At 40.2% G+C, this 13236-nt stretch overlaps 1 protein-coding gene across 1 annotated transcript in view; it reads right to left on the bottom strand.

Annotated features, from left to right (window-relative positions):
- Window positions 1–6557, bottom strand: part of HIKESHI (heat shock protein nuclear import factor hikeshi) — a 36775-nt gene extending 30218 nt beyond the window's left edge. The window contains exons 1-2 of the mRNA XM_055581561.1: window positions 6306–6557; window positions 3914–4151 (exon numbers count right to left, since the gene is read on the bottom strand). Coding sequence (XP_055437536.1) covers window positions 3914–4151; window positions 6306–6335 — 268 coding nt within the window. The 5' untranslated portion in view covers window positions 6336–6557. The remainder of the gene's footprint in view (window positions 1–3913; window positions 4152–6305) is intronic.
- Between the last annotated feature and the right edge of the window lie 6679 nt (window positions 6558–13236).

Below are 13236 nucleotides of genomic sequence, written 5' to 3'. Positions count from 1 at the left end.
AGGGGATCTTCCCAACCCAGAGATTGAACCCAGGTCTACCGCATTGCAGGCGGATTCTTCACCAGCTGAGCCACAAAGGATGTGATGTTTTATTCTGTAGAGGCCTGGCGTGCTACAGTCCATGGGGTCGCAAAGAGTCGGACATGACAGAGCGACTAACTGACTGTAGAAGCTTAATTTCCACAGTTATTTCTTCTGCAACCCACCTAATTACTTTAAAATATTTTTAAATTTCTAAATATGACTGCTTTATCTTTTGATTTGTAATTAGACTGCACTGTGGGCTGCACAGTGATAATCTCCCATTAGCTACAACTTGCTTCATGACTTGCTATAAGGTCAAATTTCATAAATGTTCTGTGTACTTAAAAAATACGTATGATCTAATTATTAGTTTCAGGGTTCTATAGCATCCCAAGATTATTAATTCTTTATTCAAATTTTCATTCCTTACTATTTACTTGATGTATTAATTATTGAGAAGTGTGTTAAAAATACTGATTATAAAGTTCTCTATATTTGAGGTTGTCTTTTATATTATACACAAATTCATGACATTTACTTTTTCCTAGAAATATTTAAGCCTTCCTAGTGATGATCTCATTTTTAAGGAATGAACCTCTTATTCCTTGATAATGTTTTTGTATTAGTCTCATTTTTCTTAAACACATCTGTGACAGCTTCAAGGGAGTGGGGGTCCTTGCATTAGAATATTTTAGATGCATTATTGATAAACATCACTATAATTACTTGTTTGCTGTCTTTAAAAGAAATCCCATCCCAGAGTCTCCATGCTTTCTCTGGTAAGTTTATTCTGTTTACATTTATTTTGATAACTGATATATATGAAACTATTTCCACAGCTATGTTTTCAATACCATGCATTTTTTCTTTCCTTTTTTTAAGTTTTCCTTACAATTTTAACAGAACTACTTAAAAGTAGAATCAATTTTATTAAAGTAGAATCAATTTTATTACTCTTTCTAAACAACAGCACCTCAGAAAGCTTACTCAGACTACTACCTCCTTCAATTCTTATGTATTTATTTACTGTATTGTTTCATATAATCAAACTGTCCCAATTTGTCTATGCTTACCAATTTCTCTGCTAACTTTGAGTCTTTCATCCTCTTCTACATTCTGGATTCAGTTCCCTTCCATCAAAGTTCAACTACCTTCAGCAGTTCTTGCAGCAATGGTCTGTCAGTAGCAAACTCTCCATCTCCACCTGAAAAAGTTCATTTCTCCTTCACTGTACAATGACAATAACCAATGAGGGTTATGTCATTTTTCCTCGGCACTTTGAAATACTAATCTAGAGAACTTTTATCTTCATTCATGCTGTTGATAAATCTGCTAAACTAACTGCTGTTCAGTTACAAGTGACTTGTCTTCTCTCTCTGGTTCCTTTATTAGTTTCTCTACATAAGTAAGAAAAAATATGGATAACCTAGTACTAGGTTGTCCATATTTTTTCTTACTTATATAGAGTGTCTATTTTTAGGCACAGTCACAGTAAGTGATTTTAGAATGACCATTTTCTTAATTTTCCCAAAGAGTTTTCAGAACCAATACCATACTATAAGAAGCATTAATTTACTACATACAATGGATGTCCTAGAACAATGACTGTCAAACTTTAGAAGGCAACAGAAACACCTAGGAAACCTACTGAAAAACTTGGACTCCAGCCAAGTCTTCTGATTCGGTGTGTCTGGGGTCCTACCACGTATCCCCATTTCCAACAAGTTTCCAGGCTGATGCTGCTGGTAGGGGAATCATGCTTTAAGAACCACTTCCTTAGGGATTAGGAATAATTATCTCAAGGAACCCCTACTCAGAAGGACTGCAGGAATTTGTTGTTTCTTAAATCTAGAGGTTAGTCTTTACCATCAATCTAAACCATGTTTAGCTGTAAATATTACCCTTTCCCATTTCTCCCCACAGAAATCCAACTAAATAAATAACAGCAGCTAACAGTTCATCATCTGACCAGAAATGCTCCAGTTCATTATTCACAGTCCTCAAGGTAAAAACAGAATTTGACCCTATCATTCCCCTACTCAATTGTTCACTGGCTCCTCTACAACTACAGGGACAAGTCTTTATGAGGGAGAGAAACATGGGCTTCAGAGTACACGCAAATTTTTTAGTGTTTCGCTATGCTTATATTACACACTTTTTTGACACTATCCAATAGGTCTGTGATCAAAGCATGTTAAAACTTGCTAACCTATTAAATTCAAATGAGTCAGTGTGATTCAAAAGCTTTTCAGCCTTTCTAACCTATTAAATTCAAATGAGTCAGTGTGATTCAAAAGCTTTTCAGCCTTTCATGACCCATGCCTGCATCCTATGCCCCATGCCTTGTGCCATTCTGAGCACACCACGATTTCAAACTTTTATCATTATATCCATATTACCTCCACCTAGAAAAGAATGCCCAATAGGCCTCTCACAGGCCTGACAAACACCTACTCATCTTGTCAAAGGGTTTAATATCACCTCCGCCCAGAAATTTTCCCCAACCTACTAAGGGTTGCCTACTTGGTTGCTCCCTTTACCGATTCTCTAAGCACTTTATACAAACATACACAACTACTTTTCAACCTTCTAAATAATGGTCCAAATATGTTGTCTAAAATACGACTTTTCCTTAGACTCTATAGACTATTTCTAGGAGAAGATATATTTATAATCTAAGACTTTCCATGTTTCTTTTCATCTAGACTTTCAAAGGAACCAGACATCCATTGGGAGTAAATGTACCTAGTTCTATTTTCAGTTTCTACACAAAATACCTCAAGCATGTAAACAAGATTTGTCCCTCTAAGATCTAGCATCTGTAATGTCAATAAAACCAACACAACACTGAAGGGGTAATCAAATCTAAGAATTCAAAAATCTTCATAGAAAAAAAGGACTCTCGTATTTCCTACACAAGTCTACTCGGTTTACCTGTTTAAACACTGATGTATCAGATCAGATCAGATCAGTCGCTCAGTCGTGTCCGACTCTTTGTGACCCCATGAATCGCAGCACGCCAGGCCTCCCTGTCCATCACCAACTCCCGGAGTTCACTCAGACTCATGTCCATCGAGTCAGTGATGCCATCCAGCCATCTCATCCTCTGTCGTCCCCTTCTCCTCCTGCCCCCAATCCCTCCCAGCATCAGAGTCTTTGTTCCAATGAGTCAACTCTTCGCATGAGGTGGCCAAAGGACTGGAGTTTCAGCTTCAGCATCATTCCTTCCAAAGAAATCCCAGGGCTGATCTCCTTCAGAATGGACTGGTTGGATCTCCTTGCAGTCCAAGGGACTCTCAAGAGTCTTCTCCAACACCACAGTTCAAAAGCATCAATTCTTCGTCACTCAGCCTTCATAGTCTAACTCTCACATCCATACATGACCACGGGAAAAACCATAGCCTTGACTAGACGAACCTTTGTTGGCAAAGTAATGTCTCTGCTTTTGAATATGCTATCTAGGTTGGTCATAACTTTCCTTCCAAGGAGTAAGCGTCTCTTAATTTCATGGCTGCAGTCACCATCTGCAGTGATTTTGGAGCCCAGAAAAATAAAGTCTGACACTGTTTCCACTGTTTCCTCATCTTGAGAAGATTCCTCTCATTATTCATTAAACACCCTCTCACTCAAAAATATCTCTTTATAAAGGTATACACCATATAAAGAGAATCACAGTGACTAGTTCTCTCCAGGGGCACAGGATGGGAGTATGAGGTCCCTTCACTTACCATTTTTCAAATGTGTATCATCTGATTTTTTTTTTAAACAATGTTACATATTACTTTAGCAATCAGAAAAATATAATGCAAAGTGAAAAAAGCCATATTCTATGCTATGCTATTTAAGAAAAAAGTTTAACTATGAAACTATTTTAATATATTATTCTTACCAGATTTAAGACCTGAAATTTTGAAGATGGCACTTGGTTTCCCATTCGTGACAAATCCTAGGAGTTGCCATACTGGCATTCCATTTGAATCTGGATAGGAAAAGTAGACAGAGCCTCCCATTCCTTCAGGAAATGGGACTGTTCCCAGCATAAAAACCACCACATGGTTGATATTTTCATAATCAGGCAAGTCAAAAACAAATTTATCCTCTGCCACTTGCTGTGCAGCTGTTTGCACCTAGAAAATAAGAAACTCACCTTAGTTCAATAGTTTGATAAGTTACTATAGCCCTTTTAGTGTTGCTGTAAGCTCTGTTAAAAGATATAGTTGACTTCTGTCATCATGCCAAGCCTAACACTGGGTGAATCTGATACTCTAATTATGGAATTACCAAATACACCAGAGAGTGCTAACTTTAATAGAAAACCTAAAAATATATATCTAGGCTTAAAATGATTTAATGAATGCCATCTTTTAAAAACATGACTAAATTATTCGAGAAGAGCCCAGGAAAGACTATATTTAAATAATAAATCACTACAGCTTCAAAATGTTATAAAAATGAAACACCACACCATGAAAGCCTTATCTTCTAGTTTGAAGGTAAAGAAACTCCAGGTAATTAAAATGAGTAAGCAATCCATAAATTGTTACTGTCAATCCTCATTCTTTGCAGATTCCCTATTTGTCATTTTGCCTACTCACTAAAATATATTTGTAACCCCCAAATTACTAACCTTCAGTTTAAATACGGAGAATAAAACAAAGGAAGAAAGAACATAAAACCAAACTGCCCATATTAGTATTAAATCCAATTTTATCAGTTTTTGGCATGCACACAATCTTAAAGGTATGTAAAATTATGGTATGTACAAATCCTCAAGCAAAATAAACATTTCTTAATGCCAACTCTGTCAAAAGCACCAGACATTCTGTTAATTTGTATTATGACAGTCTAATCCTCAACCCGAGGTAAAAAAAAAAAAAGGACCTCTTTTACATAAGAAAAGTTGTCAAGGAAAGAAAATTGACTTCCTAGTTTTAGATTAGATGGACTTTTTTAGTAAAAGAATAATATTGTTAAGTGCTGAGGTACTCTACGTCTCTTTACCCTTTATTTCGATTAACATGTTCAAATACTGCAGAATTAAAGAGTCAAACGCTGTGAAAAAACGTTGCCATCAACGAACCCCTCCTGGATATCCATTACAGAGATGAGGTAATAGACAAAGGCATTGCGATAACTAAATGCCCTGCAAATTAGTTAACAACACGAATTCCATAGGGCCTTTTTATTCTTCAGAAAAAAACACACACATATTAAAGGTCATTCATTAATGAAATTCATCTGAGTTCCGCGGGTGGACTTGTCATTTTTCCTACCAAGGGCAGGTGCAATCCAAACTTTTCACCAGTGTTATCTCCTACCAGCGCCAAAAGGCACCTCTCAGCCATTTAAGGGACAGACAAATTTTCTGAGGATAGCCATCTCCAATTTCTCTCTCTAGTTCCTTACACTGTCTACAGTCTACATTGTTTAAAACAAATTGATGAAAAACTTAACAAAGAAACTGCAACATTTAACAAAGCAGGGAGAAAACATAAAAAGAACTCTTGGTGAAAAAATAATCAGGTCTGAAATGAATCTGAATGGTTTCTACGAAGGCAAGCAAGATTCACCCTCCAGATTATTCCTCAACAATTCCAGGTACTTATCTTATTTACCTAACAATTCATCAAGGAAGGCAATCTCTCTTTTTTTTTTTTTGCAATCTCTTTTTTACGCAATAAGGAAACTCGCTGCTCATATCATTTTGGAGTCATCACTGGCACGGCTCCCGATAAAGTTTCACGAATTTCTACCAATCAACTTCAAATTACGTTAAGCCTATTTTTATTAGAACCCTTCCAAAGGGACCCAGCAGTTAAACACTGACCGAGCATCTTAACCTTCGACAGGATGGACGCTACCGGCTAGATCAAATTTACCTCGAATTCCCTTTGGGAGCTCAGGCGAGTATTTATACTGCCAACTGAGCTTAAGTTCCTCAACTGCAAAATGAAAACGAGAAGCACCACTTCACGAGTTACCGCTTAAGTCTGGAGTGCCAAAAAAGCGCTACGAAGAAGGCTGAGATGAAGCCCAGTGAACAAAAGGCGTGCGCTGCCTAGGCTAAGGCACACTCAAGAAGAGGCAGTGAATACTGGGACTACTATCAAGAGCGCTGGGGGGCAAAGAAGGGCTCAAACCCAGCCCCCACACTCACGTTCTCCGCCGGAAAGCAGACGGAAGGGGTCTTCCCCGAACCCGGCGCACCCCCACCCCCACTCCCAGTGGCCTCGCCCTTGGGGTGTCGCCCCCTTCCTAAGACCATCCGACCCTTTCCTCACCAGCCTCCCTGCCACCAAGCAGCCGAACATGGCGGCGGCGACTCCCCTCGGCCGGCAAGGACCCGAGGCCAAGGACTAGAAGTCCTGGGGCTACCGCCGTGGTCGAGCCCAAGAACCTTCCAGAACGTGGAGTAGGGCTCCTGCCCCTCAGCTACATAGTGACGAGGACAGCGGCAGGAACGCCTTCTGCCTCCGCGACCTCTGACCCCCAGCTTCCTAACCAGCGCGCCTCTCAGGCGACGAGTACTTCCGGGGCTTTAGACAGGTGGGCCGGTTCCGGCTAAGACTACAAGTCCCAGGAAGCCCTGCGTGGGCTTCCGGGAAGGAGGCGCGCGGTATTTGCCCTTTGGATTGATAGTCCGCATTCAAATGAGCGGTTTCAAAGCAGGCTGGAGGTGTTGCTCACGTTTGTGTTACATTTCAGCGATTACATTGCGCTTTTACAATCGTTTCTCTGGATCTTTTCAAAAACCGTGTGAGTTGGTTATTATTATCTGCATTTTGTGGGCGAGGAAATTGCCCAGAGTGACCAGCCCCAAATCTTCACACAGCACTCAGGGATGGAGTTTAAATCCAAGTCCTGATTCAAATCCGAGTTTCTTTCTGCTATCAGTCAGTCAGTCAGTTCAGTTGCTTAGTCGTGTCCGACTCGTTTGCGACCCCATGGACTGCAGCATGCCAGGCCTCCCTGTCCATCACCAACTCCTGGAGCTTACTCAAACTCAGGTCCATTGAGTCAGTGATGCCGTCCAACCATCTCATCCTCTGTCATCCCCTTCTCCTCCCACCTTCCGTCTTTCCCAGCATCAGGGTCTTTTCCAATGCGTCAGTTCTTCGCATCAAGTGGCCAAAGTATTGGAGTTTCAGCTTGAGCATCAGTCCTTCCAATGAATATTCAGGACTGATTTCCTTTAGGATGGTCTGGTTGGATCTCCTTGCAGTCCAGGGGACTCTCAAGAGTCTTCTCCAACACCACAGTTCAAAAGCATTAATTCTTCGGCGCTCAGCTTTCTTTATAGTCCAACTCTCACATCCATGCATGACTACTGGAAAAACCATAGCTTTGACTAGAAGGACCATTGTTGGCAACCTCTTGATAAAGCTTTCTGCTATATGTTAGCTGAAAATTACTGATTTTTAATCAGCTGTTTTGTACTTATTGACATTTTTTTTTGTAGTTCTTTACAACTTCACTTGGCTCCTCCATTTATTTGCTGTAAAAAAAAAAATTGTAAGCAAGTCGTATAGTAATATCCTTGTACTTTAATGGCATCTTTGTAAAATAAGAATAATTGTGTCTGTCTCCTGGGGTTGCTGTGAGGGTTAAATGAGTTTAAGCCCTTAGAACTTGGCAGTACTTAACTAAAGGCTGTTTTGTTGTAAAATGTCTTGTCTTGTTTTGTCTGTGCATTTGCAGAAAAGGTTCATAGCCAGAAGAACCGGTGTCAAGTTCTGACTGCCACCGATACTGTTCTGTGTTTCAAAACTTCAGTTCCCTTTCCTCTCCAATAGGCAGATGAGGTACCCCCTTTGTGAAGGTCTCTGCTCAACTTGAAATATCTGAGCTTAGTCCACCAGGAACCAGCAAGTTTATCCCAGGTTGTATGTGGAGGATCAGAGTATTTGGAACAGTAGTCCTCTGGTCTCCACTCCAGCACCATAGACTTGAACCATCTGTCTTTGTCTCAGGTACTCCTTTGAATAGCCAAGCCAAAGATTAATAGAAGAGGATCTTTCTACCAGTGTCTCCAGCTTTCTACCTCAGAAGTCCCAGAATATTCAGAATAAGAAGGCCATTCATATGAGACTATTTTATGAGTGGCAGACAAACTGCCTGGACTCAGAGCCCATCTCTGTCATTAATTAGTTTATAATCTCAGGCCAGCTAACCTAACACTACCTTTTCCTCCTTTTCACCATGTATAGAATGAGATAGTAATAAGGTTCTTATAAAGGTTATTACATGTAAAGTAGTAGCCAGATTATTTGTTGTTGTTTAGTTGCCAAGTTGTGTCTGACTCTTTGCAGTCGCATGAACTGCAGCATGCCATGCTTCGCTGTCCTTCGCTATCTTCCAGAGTTTGTTCAAACCCATGTTCCTTGAGTGGGTGATGCCATCCAACCACCTCATCCTCTGTCACCCCCTTCTCCTGCCCTCAGTCTTTTCCAGCATCAGGGTCTTTTCCAATGAATCAGCTCTTTGCATCAGGTGGCCAAAGTATTGGAGCTTCAGCTTCAGCATCAGTCCTTCCAATGAATATTCAGGGTTGATTTCCTTTAGGATTGACTAGTTTGATCTTGCAGGCCAAGGGACTCTATAAAGAGTCTTCTCCAGCACCACATCCAAAATCAGTTATTACTTTTCTTAATTTTTCATGTATTCATATCCATCTTGTACCCTTGGAAATAATAAATTAATATACTGGTCTCTGCCTTATGTTTCCTACACAGGGCTCCTATAATTCCCAAGTAATGAGTGCTAGGAGCATCTTTTTTTCTAATGAGGGACTCTGGGTAGGTTCCTGGGTGGCTCCTAGATGGTGGTTCATCACCAGAAACATGAACCCTGATTAGAAGCTTGGAATTTTCAGCCCCTCCCCCCATTCTATAGAAAGGGGAGAGGGTTTGGAATGGAATTAATGGATCATGCTTACATGAGGAAGCCTCCACAAAATTCCAGTAGTATGGTGTTTGGAGAACTTCCAGGTTGATGAATATGTCCATGTACCAGGATGCTATATATACCCCAACTCCACCAGGACAGAAGATCCTGTACTCCCAAACCTTGCCTTAGGCATCTATTCACCTGGCCGTTCATCTTTATCCTTTATCATAACTGTTAGTAAATTTGTAAACATAAGTAAGTGTTTCCCTGAGTTCTGTGAGTTGTTCCAGTCAATAATCAAATTCAAGGGGAGGAAGGTATGGAAAACTTTTTTGTTGTTGTTGTAGCCATGTTGAACAGAAGTTGTGGGTTGGACAGAAGTTGTGGGTAACCTGGGACTAACTACTTGTGATTGGCATCTGAAGAGGGGTACTGAGGGGCTGAGCCCTTAACCTGTGGGATTTGATACTATCTCCAAGTGTGTCAGGATTGGGTTGAATGGTAGGACTGAGCTGGTATCACAGAATTGCCTGATGTAGGAAAAACAGTGTGGTTGTAGTGTGAAGGTAAAGAAGAAGCATGGAAGGAAGACCAGGTTTTTTCTTTTACATACTGTAACTATGTATTCTGTGTATTTTGATTTTCTTAACCACTTGTAGTTTTTAACCTTTATGTGCTTAAAGGTTGTTTTATAATACTTCCTTGGAAATTTCTTACAGACCCTTCCAATTGGCTCAAATATTTTCTTCAGAAATTTTTCTGACTCACCTGTAATTAGTCATTCCTTCTCTTACATGACAATCTTATCTAATTGATTGAGAGCTAGTTAGATTTTTGTAAACTACAGTTGCTGTTTATTAATTGGCCCAACCTTTGTTATCTGGGATTTGAGCTTTTTCTCCATTTTGCTGGTGAACTGTCTACTTCTGGGTTGGACAAAGAATTAGAGACAATGAGTTTAGTATCCTTTCTCCAGACTATGAAATCAGCCTTCTGTTCACCATATTATATTATTTTTATTTGTTATGTTTTGGGTCACAACTGTGCAGCCTGTGGGTATCTTAGTTCCTGGACCAGGGGTGGAAGCCACGCCCCCTAGAATGGAGGCACTGAGTCTTAACCACTAAACCACCAGGGAAGTCCCTTGTTTTTTAAATACGACAGTCCTTAGTAACTAAAGAGAGAAGAAGTAGATGCAGTGTATGGAAGTGAAGAAATGTGTTTCAGAGGAAAAAAAAAAATCTTTCCAATAACCAGAACTCTCTGAGATAAGAATAGGCAGGCATGGGATTTCACATTGATATTTTAACCAATGCTGATATCCGCTTATATTGTTAAGGAGATTCATAGAAAACTTGGGAAAACTGACCTAGAACCTCAAAGGTACCTACCAGCTTTCAGACTACATGTGCTTCTATGGACCAAGAACAAAATCATAATTGAGTGTTGGACAGGGAGTCGGGAACTGAATTCTGGTTTTACCTTTTCCATTAACTAGCCTAGGGATGAAGTAATTTATCTTTTTAGGTGATAGGTTTCCATACTTCTAAGAATGAGGACAATGAATTCTGATTTCAAGAGCAAAAATATTTTTCTCTTCTTCTAAGGAAAGTTTCTTCTCTAAAGCAGGGAGAACAAGAAATAAAAGCACAAACTTCTTTTCCTTTGAACTAAGAGATATGTGTAACTCCAAGTCACAAAGATATCAGTGGAAAGTAACTTAGCAAAGCAGAAGGTCAAACTCAAGTACCTATAGAGAAAGATAAATAATAATAATAAATACCAAAGAAGGTCAGGAATTGTAGATACCAGGGGCCACAGAAGGTAACAGTAAGGCAGTAGACTGAAACACGTAGATTGGTTAAAATCGACATCAGGTTTTATATCTGACCCTCTTCAACACCTCAGCCATTGGTATGAAATCTCCAAAAGAAATTGAATCAGAGAGGCCCCAGGCACTAGGAAACCAGATACTGAAAAAAAAAAAAAGATTGTGGGGCAAGGCTGCCTTGTACAGATTAGGTCCTGAAATAGAGTATCCCATGGGAGAGGAGCACTTAGCTCACACTTGTTGGGGGCCAGAGTGAGGCACTCTGCCCGTGGCAAAGGTCATGAGGAAGGAGGCTCAACATACACAAAGGCGGGATCGAGCCTCAGGAGTCCCCCTGGAAATCCTTGAGCATCTACCCCCATAACCAGAGCCTGCCTACTTTACTACTTTGTCCTCTCACCTACACCTCTGACTTTACTGGGGGCTGTCCCCCACCACCTCTTTCGGAGAAGGAGTTAACTTAGAGCTCCAGTTAATAAAAACTCCTGGGCGTGACAAGAGTGTTTTAACCTACAAACTCCTCTGAAGGTTCTCTGGCCTGCCTGACAGGCTTGTCCAGCCACATGTGATTGCTCACAGCCTCCCAACCGTGAGAGGCACGAGATGCTTTAAACCTTCTAAAAACAGGTTCCTTAGAAAAGTTAGAAAACTATTAGTATAAGTATAATGGGCTGATTAGAAATTGTATTGGTGAAGGGTTTTTCACTTGTTGAGCCAATGTTTGTCGCTAGGTCTCCACATCCCCTGCCCTTATACACATTAATGAATATATAGAAGAAATAAGTATTAACCTTTGATATTAATCACATTAGACCTTAGGCTAAGTAAATTCTTTCCTTAACTAAAACCCACTACACCCTCCCTATAGGAATGTAACTTTATTTGGGTGGCGTCTGTTTTAAGAATAATCACCCCTGGAGGAATAAGTGTCCTGGTTGACTGACCGCTGTCACAAGGAGAGGGTCATAAATTGTCAGCAGGCCCCCTGGCCAGAAGATGATGTAACACCCCTAAGACCTCTGTATACATTTGTATGAAGCACCTGACTTTGATAAAAGTCAGGACTGCTGACCCCGTGTGACTTTTGCATAACATCTCAGTGTATAAAAGTAGACCATGGAAAATAAAGAATTGGGATCAGTTCCTTGAAAGACTGGTCTCCCCATGTCACTCTCTCTCTCACTCTGGCTGAGTCTCCATCTGGAGCACGGAACCCGCCATGCTTACTAATTATACCTGGGCTTCTAAGATCCTACCGGGGAGGCCTCAGTGTCTCCTCTCCTTCGGGAGAATGGAAGGATGCCTGCGGCCTACATAAGTGGTGCAAGCTTCTTGTCTTGAAGTTTTATTGGTCTCCCGCGTAAACCAAGCTACTCAGCCTCTTTTCTCCACTGAATTTTCCTACTAAGCTATCCTTATTCTATTACTCTTTATAGCTCTAATTAACATCTAATTGAAGCTATTGTATCCTGATCCTCGCCGACGCCATCCCCGCTTCAAACTCCCTGGATCAGCCGGGGCTGGACCATGCAGAGAGGGGTATCTCTTACTAAGTCATCCATATAGGGGAGGCTGCTACTGCTGCTGCTAAGTTGCTTCAGTCATGTCCGACTCTGTGCAACCCAAATAGACAGCAGCCCACCAGGCTCCTCTGTCCCTGGGATTCTCCAGGCAAGAACACTGGAGTGGGTTGCCATTTCCTTCTCCAATGCATGAAAGTGAAAAATGAAAGTGAAGTCGCTCAGTCGTGTCCGACTCTTAGCAACCCCATGGAGGAGGGTCACTTTAAAAATTTATGTAACAATCCAAAACCCTTTCATGCTTAAAATAAAAATTCAACAAACTTTTAGGAATAAAAGACAGCTTCCTCAAGCTGATAAAGAGCTTGAAATCCCACAGCTAACATCATACTTAATGGTTAATGTTGAATGCTTTCCTCCAAAGATCAGGAACAAAACAAAGATGCTTCTCCAGCCATGTCTGTTCAAAATTGTATTGGAGGTTCTACCTAAAGCAATGAGGCAAGAAAAAGAAATAAAAGGCATCCAGACTGGGAATTAAGAAATAAAATTATCTCGATTTATGACATGATTTTGTACATAGAAAATCCTAAGGAATCTACTAAAAAACAATTAGATGTAATAAGCAAGTTCAACAAAGTTGTAAGATATAAGATCAATATACAAAATTCAATTATATTTATAAACACTTGCAATGAACAATCCAAACATAAAAATAAGACAGTTCCACTTACAGTAGCATCAAAAAGAGTAAAACATTCCAGAAGCTATCTAAAAAACAAAATAAGAAATTAAATATCTAAGTAAATGGAAACATCCCATTTTCATGGATCTGCAGAGTTAATATTATTAAGATGGCAATATTCCCTAAATTGGTCTATAGATTCAATGCAGTCTCTATCAGAATCTCAGCTATTTTTGTAGAAATTAGCAATTTGATTCTAAAAATTATAAAGAATTGCAAGAGACCCAGAA

The sequence above is a fragment of the Bubalus kerabau genome, chromosome 5 (assembly GCF_029407905.1).
Source record: "Bubalus kerabau isolate K-KA32 ecotype Philippines breed swamp buffalo chromosome 5, PCC_UOA_SB_1v2, whole genome shotgun sequence".
In the NCBI taxonomy this organism is placed as follows: Eukaryota; Metazoa; Chordata; class Mammalia; order Artiodactyla; family Bovidae; genus Bubalus; species Bubalus kerabau.
The sequence above is the reverse complement of the archived record's forward strand: the minus strand, read 5'-3'. Positions and strand labels throughout refer to the sequence as shown.